The 8,697-nt window shown below is 31.0% G+C and overlaps 1 protein-coding gene across 6 annotated transcripts in view; it reads right to left on the bottom strand.

The window, feature by feature from the left end:
- Positions 1-217: 217 nt before the first annotated feature.
- LOC111677100 (MOB kinase activator-like 2) overlaps positions 218-8,697 on the bottom strand; it is a 140,682-nt gene continuing 132,202 nt past the window's right edge. For 5 of the 6 annotated variants that reach the window (XM_023438160.2, XM_046952669.1, XM_023438157.2 and 2 more), the window contains exons 2-4: positions 5,670-5,830; positions 1,471-1,567; positions 218-1,388 (exon numbers count right to left, since the gene is read on the bottom strand). In XM_023438160.2, the coding sequence (XP_023293928.1) occupies positions 317-1,388; positions 1,471-1,567; positions 5,670-5,830 (1,330 nt within the window). In that variant the 3' untranslated portion in view covers positions 218-316. Of the gene's footprint in view, positions 1,389-1,470; positions 1,568-5,669; positions 5,831-6,960; positions 7,456-8,697 lie in introns of those variants that run through there. The other variant, XM_023438158.2, reaches the window with a different exon arrangement.

Here is an 8,697-nt window from a genome sequence, read left to right as displayed (position 1 = left end):
TTTCTTTAGTTCTTAACTTGCTTTAAAACTATATTTTAATATTTTGTTGTTTGTTTTTTTCTTACTTTTGTTTTGTTTTAATTTGTTATAAAGGAGAGATAGTTTAGGGTTTTCATTATTATTATTAAATTTATTTGTTTGTTGTGGTTGTTGTTGTTGTAGATTTATTATTTTTGTAGCAGTTGATGTTGTTGTTTTGTTGTTAATGTTGTTTAGGAAAAGAGATAACAACAGAAAAAAAGAATAATAATAATAATTATAAGAATAATAATAATATTAATAATAATAATAATTTTATATATTTAATCTAGATCAGCTATGCTGTGGTTGTTGAAGTGGTAGCATTTGTTGCTGTAGGAGCGTTACTAGCATTGCACTGTATTAGGCCTGTATTTTGCGCATATGGATGATTATGATGGTGATGCACATTGTTGTGATGATGATGGTGGTGATGATGATGGGGATGGTGCGTGTGTGGATGATGTGCTAAGTGATTGTTATTATTGAGATGAAAATTTAAAGCGCCCGCGCCATTATTACCATTTGCCGTAACGGCCCCTACTGTAGACGAGGACGACGACGAATGTTGATCGGCTGTCGTGCAGGTGCTGTTCGTAGAGCAGGTGTTGGGAGTAGATGTATGATTGGAGGAGGTATTGTTAGTAGTAGAGGAAGCAGGAACTGCCGAAGTACAATAATGCATAGTATCACCAAATTCGCCGCTACTTAAATCACCTAAGATACCCCCAATAAGTCCACCACCGCCACCAAACTGTTGTGACTTTAGATTGGCCTCGGGCTGTGTACATATTGGAGGTTGTGCCGTCGTATTACAATCCATAAGATTATTGTGTTGCACTGAATTGACATCCTCGTTTAAACTCCCCTTAATTGAATCTACACCACTACCACCGCCACCACCACCACCTCCACCACTGCCGCCTCCTGACGATGAGGAATTTGTTTCTGTTGCATCATTTTGTGAACTGCCACTACCAGTGCCACCGCTTCCACCGCCGGTGGTATCATCGGTTAATCTTAAAGCCACTTCTAAATCACGTAAAACATCGGTCTCCTTTTCATCAATTAAATTAAAACGCCTGTGCAGAGCGGTCAAATGGGCAAAAGTTAAATTAAGGTGCGTATGCAAACCCAATAGGGCGATTTCTCGGAAATGCGCCGCATACAGATGTGCTATCACATGAAATTGCAAGCGTAAAATTTTACGGGCAATCGATTCAAACGAACTGGGAAATTCGTTGGCATATTTGGTAGGAAATATCGATTCATCGCTGACAGTTTTTTGGGTAAATGTCATCACATAATCGATATATTGAGGAGCCGCTACGCGGGTCTTTTTACCTTTCTCATCAAACCATAAGTACGTTCTGTTAAGAGTAGGAGAGAGAGAGAGAGAGAGAGCGGAATTAAAATTTATTTGTTGTTTTATATTAAAAAAAGAAAACTTACCTGTTGCCCGGTCCTGTCATATCGGGACAACCCGAAGTGGTACAAAATTCACTAATGGTGCCATAAACCAAATTTACATGTTCAAAAAGAGCCAAAGCTAAAATGGTAAAAGATAGGGAGAGAGAGAGAAAAAGAAAGTTAATAATACAACTTTATTAATTCTTTTTGATAAATATTCATTAATCAATTACTTCGTTTATAAACAAATTTAAAATATAAATCAATTTCCTTAAATGAAGAGAATGACTAATAAATATAAAAAAACATTAAACAAATTTGCATAAATTTCAATTCAAAATCCAGTGGCTTGTGTTGGGTCGGTCTGTCTTTTTGTATTTTTATTTATTTTTGTGTTTTTTTTTTATAGAAAGAAAGTGAAAATAAACAACAACAACAACAATAACTATATGGCAAATTTTAAGCCAAAACTACGAATGAATCTTTTGGGTGTTACTTAGCGCTGTTGACTCTGACCGACTTCTGTGGATTTAAAATCTTTACTCTCTTCTTCATTTCTTTCTTTCTTTTTTATAGTTTCTGACAACAATAAACTTTAGATTGTTGAATAGTTGTTTGTTATTATTATTTTTTTTCTATTATTGAATGGAAAATTATAATACTTGTGATGTAATATTTGCCAAATCTTTTGTTAATGTTTTATATACTTTTTTTATAGCTATGAAAGTTGTTTTAATATATTTTTTATATAAACGTTCACAATGTTAAACTCTATTATTTAAGAATTTCTTTTAGTAAGAAAATCTGGTTTTAATATTTCTTTAAAACTTAAATCTGGTTGTTTTCAAGGTTATAAACTTAATTTGTTATTGTATTCTTTAAAAAAAATTAGCAATTTATTTATAATTTTATTTTAATTTATAAATAATAACTAAAAGAAATACTAGTTTGTTTAGAATATTACTCCTACAGACATTTTAAAACCCTTGTGGTTGGGTACGTGATTTCTTAACGAAATTTATTTAAAATAAATATTAATAAACTAAAGATTTATTTTGTTTTAATAAAAAATTATTATCTGGTTTTGAAATTGTCTTTTAATCGATAAATTTTAAAATTGTTTTTTTAAGAAATTTTAAAAATTTTATTTGGTTTTTTGAATTGGACTTTTCAATGCTAAAAGGTCTTACGATAATTACAAGTTTGTTGTTGTAAAGTTATTATTGGGGTTAACAGCCCTTAGCCCATTATTCGGGTCATTTTAGTACGTAGACCCAGCTGTCATTTCGAGATAAAGTTACAGGTTTAATGCCTGCTGCTCACACATAGACCCTGCCTATCCCAATAAATGTTTAGCATGAGGTCAAGGTCGCCATGACACTCACTACATGTTAAACTGCTCAGCCAACCCTGGGGTTAACAGCCCTTGGCCTAATAATTGTGGTCATTCTGTTACGTAGATCCAGCTGTCATTTTGAGATAAAGTTACACGTTTAATGCCTACTGTTCACACATAGACCCTGCCTATCCCAAGGACTGGTTAGCATGAATTCAAGGTCGCTATGACACTCACATATTAAACTGCTCAGCTAACCCTATTTCACTTTGTTTACTTTAGATTTATGGACACATTTAGTTGAAATAGCCCATTTTTATGCCTGAGAATCTCCAATTACATTAACTAGCTATAACCACAACAACATAATTACAATACTAAGAACTAAAGGATTATGACAGAGATGGAGAGTTAAAAGTACTAAATTAATTTTGGAACTTGTTCATCTATTGAAGAGTTTACTAATTAATCTATGAAACCGATCGAGCATATAATTTTTTACTATCCTAGGAGACATACATACATCTCAGGCTGAAATGATTAGGAAAAAGTTTTCACAATGAAATGGGGAATATTGCGGGTCTTGACCCTCGCAGTATCTTTGATTTGGACAAGGGAATTACTCACTTTTTCTACTGGGCTTTATAGGTAGAACACGATTTTCTCTCCCATTGCTTATTACTTTAGAGTTCTGACTTATCTTCCTTCTTCTTTCTTTTTTTTGGTTTCTACAAGTGTTATTGTTTCTCTGTTTTTTGTTCTTTGAAGGTAATCACGATGGACCTAATGGTCACCGAGTGAATATGTATCTTTTTACGGAGCATAACCCTTCATAACCTAAACCTTATCTATGACGTATGCAATCTATGGACTAGTATATTACTATTAATTGCTTAGTCTATGGACCAACATTTTAAATAGTCTATTGAATAGTTTATTAAATATTTAGTGGACTAATTTAACGTCTGGTATATGGACTAGACTATGCACTAGTCTTTTGACTATGCTATGAGCTTGTAGTTTAACAATTCTATGGACAACTTAAAAAAGTTTGTATATAAAATATACTTAATATACATTTATGTCGTGTGGATGAGGCGGTATTTTTTATATCAAAAAGTACTGAGTAAAGTACAATAGTACCATGCCTGGGTTGTGGTGTTGTTTACGTAAAATCAAAAAGCGTGAAGCTGTTACGTTGTTGTAATTTTTATAACAACACTGTGGTAACTTTTTTTTGAATCTAAAAATTTAAATGGCGCCGCATAAAACAAGCATAGTGCCAGGGTAACAATCCAAGAAGCCTTGTCCAAGAAATACCGAAACGACCTATAACTTTGTATTGGAAGCCAGATCACTTAGACATAGCTAATGAGTTTTGTAGTCTCCACCAAAATCCAATGAGTTTTTTATGGTCCTACACCACAGTAACGCGGTACCGTTATCCGACGTCACACACTAAACCAATGCGGTAGTGAAACGTAAAACTCTCGTAGGCAGAGCAAAAAGGACGGCCTGATTACCCTTAAGATATAATGGCAATGACGCACGACGGTTTTTCTTCACCCAGAGCTGAATTACGAATACTGTGGTAACTTCGTGCGATTGTTTTGTGTTTTCGTCTTCTATGATTAACTAAAGATGGAAGTACACAACACGCTCTGAGGCAGCAAAGCGTTTTACGCGTTGTGTTTATATTGGCTTGCAAGTATGGATATATATTTTTTATGGGAATATCAGTGCTTGGAAGTTTTTTGTTTGTTTAAAAGAAATTTAACAAAGTTAACATTTTACGCCGACCACATAAGATTAACCATATTATGTTTAATATGTAACCATAATATGGTTACATGAAACAATAATATGATTACTTGAAACCATAATGTGGTTGCTTGAAACTACAATATGATACTACAACATCACATTATCACTATATTATGATGAAATATTCGGACTATATTTAATCATAATGTGATAGGTTATTATACTAATAACGACCATAATATGTTTTAAATTTAACCATAATTCTAACCATAATATGTTGCTCTTAGATTATGGTTACCACAACTATATTTTTTCTCTGCGTGTAGATACTAATACTCGAATATTACTCGAATATTAAAGAGAGAGCACAGAATTGCCACGATGATAGCATCTTCGCCCTGAAAAGACACGAGTTATACCAGGCGAAAACTTTAATAACTAAAAACCTTCTCGCCGGAAAATCTTGAAAACTTTAAATCTTTGTTATGCAACAATATGTTCTAACAAATGATCTATAAAAAAACACTTTGTTTACACAAAAGTTTTGTTTTATTAAAGTACAATATTTCTCTTTCAAAACTCGTTTATTTCAACCTTAAATTGTTTAAGGAAATTGAATCGATTTATGGTAATTATTCACATTTTAAAGCTTTACATAAATTACATTACAGTAGGTCAGATTATAACACATAAACGTCAATAGCTACTAGTCATTCTAATTAATTAATTATTTAATTATTAATAAATAGTAAATACTATAATAATATTGTATAGGAAATAAATTTCTAGATAAGATTATAAAAACAGGTGTTTTCCGTTGCCTTATTTTCCATTGAACGTTTATAATTTCTGTGAAAATTGTGTTCTTTGTGAATTTATTTTCGCTATTAAATACAAAATGGTTACTAAATGAAGTTAATTTTTTATCAAATTACAGTCTACGTCTTAATAATATTCAATAAAATAGGGGAATTACAAAGACGTTGTTTCTTAACGAAATAAATTTTCGTTTTCGGATTAGTCATTTCGAAAAATACACAAACTTTTATGTTCTTTTTATAAAATCTTACTTTAATTAGTCTTTTTAAAGAAAACTATATAAAATTCTCGAGATCTTTGCAAAAAGTTAAAAAAAACTTACTATGTGATGCCAGCCATTCATTATAATCTAAACCAGCTGGTAGATCAACTAGAGCTTTGAGATCAGCTTCAGGTAATTTACGTTCTAAAACACTTTCTTCCAAATATAATTTGGTATCTGTTGAGTTTTGATCACCATCTCGTTCTTTACGACGAGCTTTTCTGTAATTAGACAAGAGAAAATAAAAACATAAATTAATACAAATTTTAGCAAAATATTAAATTAAAAATAAATCTAATTTAAAATAATTTCGGTTAAAAATTGCTAAAACTATTGTATATAAGGACTAAAACTACTTCATTGTTGAAAATTTTGAAAACGTGTAAAAAATTTGTTAAAAATTTGTCGAGATAGACAGGACTATAGTCTCGACTTTGTATTAAAGTATATTCTCGACTTTAGATTGTTCTTCAGATTCGAGTGGAGTCTAGACTATTGATCAGATTATAATGTATACTATAGTCTCAACTTAAAATTAGACTATAGTCGACTCTATACCAAACTTTAGATTAGGCTATTTACTAGACAATAGGTTCGACTATAGGCAATTCTTTAGTTTCGACTATAGTAAAGTCTATACACTAGAATATAGACTAGTTCATAGACTACACTATAGCCTAGGCTATAGATTAGACTATAGAATAGACTATAGAATAGACTATAGACTAGACTATAGATTAGACTAGACTATAGACTTGACTATAGACAAGACTATAGATTAGACTAGACTATAGACTTGACTATAGACTAGATTATAGACTAGACCTTAGACTAGAATATAGACTAAACTATAGATTAGACTATAAACCAGACTATAGACTAGACTATAGACTAAACTATAGACCAGACTATAGACTAGACTATTTACTTGACAATAGACTAGAGTATAGACAAGATTACAGACCATAAACCTTAGAGAATACAATAGACCAGAGAATAGACTAGACTATAGACTACAGTATAGACTAGACTATAGACCAGACTATTGACTTGACTATAGCCTAGACTATTGACTTGACTATAGACTAGACTATAGACTACACTATAGTCTATACTATACTAGACTATAGACTAGAATATTGACTGGAGTATAGAATTGACTGAAGTCTATACTATTGACTAGTCTCTACTTTAGACTAGGCTACGGCCTATTCTGAAGTCTCAGCTAAAGTTTATGAAGACTCCAAAAATCATCTTTGTAGTGTAAATTTAACGTGATATTTTAGATATTTGTGCTAAAGTGTAAGTGTAACACTGCTATCCCAGACGACTTGCGTTTGCATTTGCTTACCCAGCTACACATAATATACTATCGACTGAGGTCTGTGCGTAACGGTAAAATGTACCAATAGTTTCACCAATTTTTGTCGGTAATGCTGTAACTTGCCACATAAAGCGTACAGTTTTTATAATACATTTAAATACAAATGATGTTGAACTATTCGGTGCAGACGTTGTTGTTTCAATATCTTTCATTTGTGTGTTGATGTCTATATGTTGCGGGTTTATTGGCGAATGGTTTTGTTGTTAAGGGGGTGGTGGGTGTGATGACTTAATAATAGTTATGTATGTGTGTCTATATATAAGTATGTGTGATGAATTTTCTACAAAAAGGTGGGTTCGTTCGTAATTGCTTGATACAAAGTTCAAAGTAAAGTGTTTCTGTTTGTTGTTGTTGTTGCTGTATTTTCAGCCTATTTTCTTGGCTTTGTTGTTTTAAGTTTCCAGGTGGTGCTTTTCAAGTGGTATGATTATTTTTATTGTTGTTTTTTTTTTGGTTTTGTTAAAGTAAAACTTTGTGCCTTTTCCTTGTGTTGTTGTTTAGTTTAATAATACTTCTTTGGTTTATTGTTGGTTTTTTTTTTTGTTAAAACAAGAATTAATTTTAAATTTTACATATTTTTAGTGTAATTTATTTAATAACTTTTGTAATATTTATATTTTTAAAGTTTTTTATTTATATTTTTTTAAATTTAACACAGCCATTTGTAGAAGTTAAGGTGGATTAACGTTTTAAACACGTCACGTTATTTAATTTTACTGATAAAAAACAAAAAAAGTTTTAAACAATTATATTTAAAAAAAAAACACAAATTTATTGCTCTACTAGTTCATTTGCAAAGGTTTTTCTAACAAATGAGTGCTTTTTTACGCGCTTTTGCTTGCTTTAGAATATTTTATATAAATAAATACAAAATTGGAAAAAAGTGGAAGAAAAAAACTGAAAAATTCGTAATCTGATGGTTGGTTTTCAGTCGCTGTTATCAGCTTTTTTAACGTAAACGAATGATTTTTTTTAAATAATGAAAACAAAAACAATAAAACCTATTTGTTTTTTAATAGTCTTGTAGTAGTATTGGTTACTACTACCTCAACTCTACACTACTTTGTATACAAATGCCCAATAGTTGTAAAATATAGACATTATTTGTTTATTTGGCAAATTTTTAGTGCTTTCGTGTTAAAAAGATATTCATTTGATTACTTTAGGCACCACTGGTAATCTAACAAAAAGTCTGTGTATAATATTAAATAAAATTATTCGCCTGTCTTCTTTAAAATACTACCTTAGTCTCTAGTAAGGGAATACCACCGAGAACTGCTGGGATGTGTTACTACTTAAGCATTAGTACCAATAGTATTTGTTGTTTTTCGATTTTTACAAACTTTAAATGTTTGTTTGTTTTTACTCCTGGTATGTAGTTTGTGGTTTTTAGCAGCAATTGTAACCGCAAACTAAAATCCTAAATAGTGGCAATCAGCAAACGTACATAAATAACAGAAAGATACGTATTTTTAATTTTTGAAAAGTAATTTTGGCACTAGTGCGAACGTTATAAGCAGAGCTATTAAAGAATTTATTCTTAAAAACCAGATAACTCTCTTCATAGAACCCATAGTTAGATATACAGATAGATATATAGATAGATAGATAGATAGATAGATAGATAAATAGATAGATAGATGGATAGATAGATAGATAGAATGATAGATAGATAGATAGATAGATAGATAGATAGATAGATAG

Source organism: Lucilia cuprina, chromosome 5 (assembly GCF_022045245.1).
Source record: "Lucilia cuprina isolate Lc7/37 chromosome 5, ASM2204524v1, whole genome shotgun sequence".
NCBI classification, from domain to species: domain Eukaryota; kingdom Metazoa; phylum Arthropoda; class Insecta; order Diptera; family Calliphoridae; genus Lucilia; species Lucilia cuprina.
This window is presented reverse-complemented; position numbering and strand designations above follow the sequence as displayed.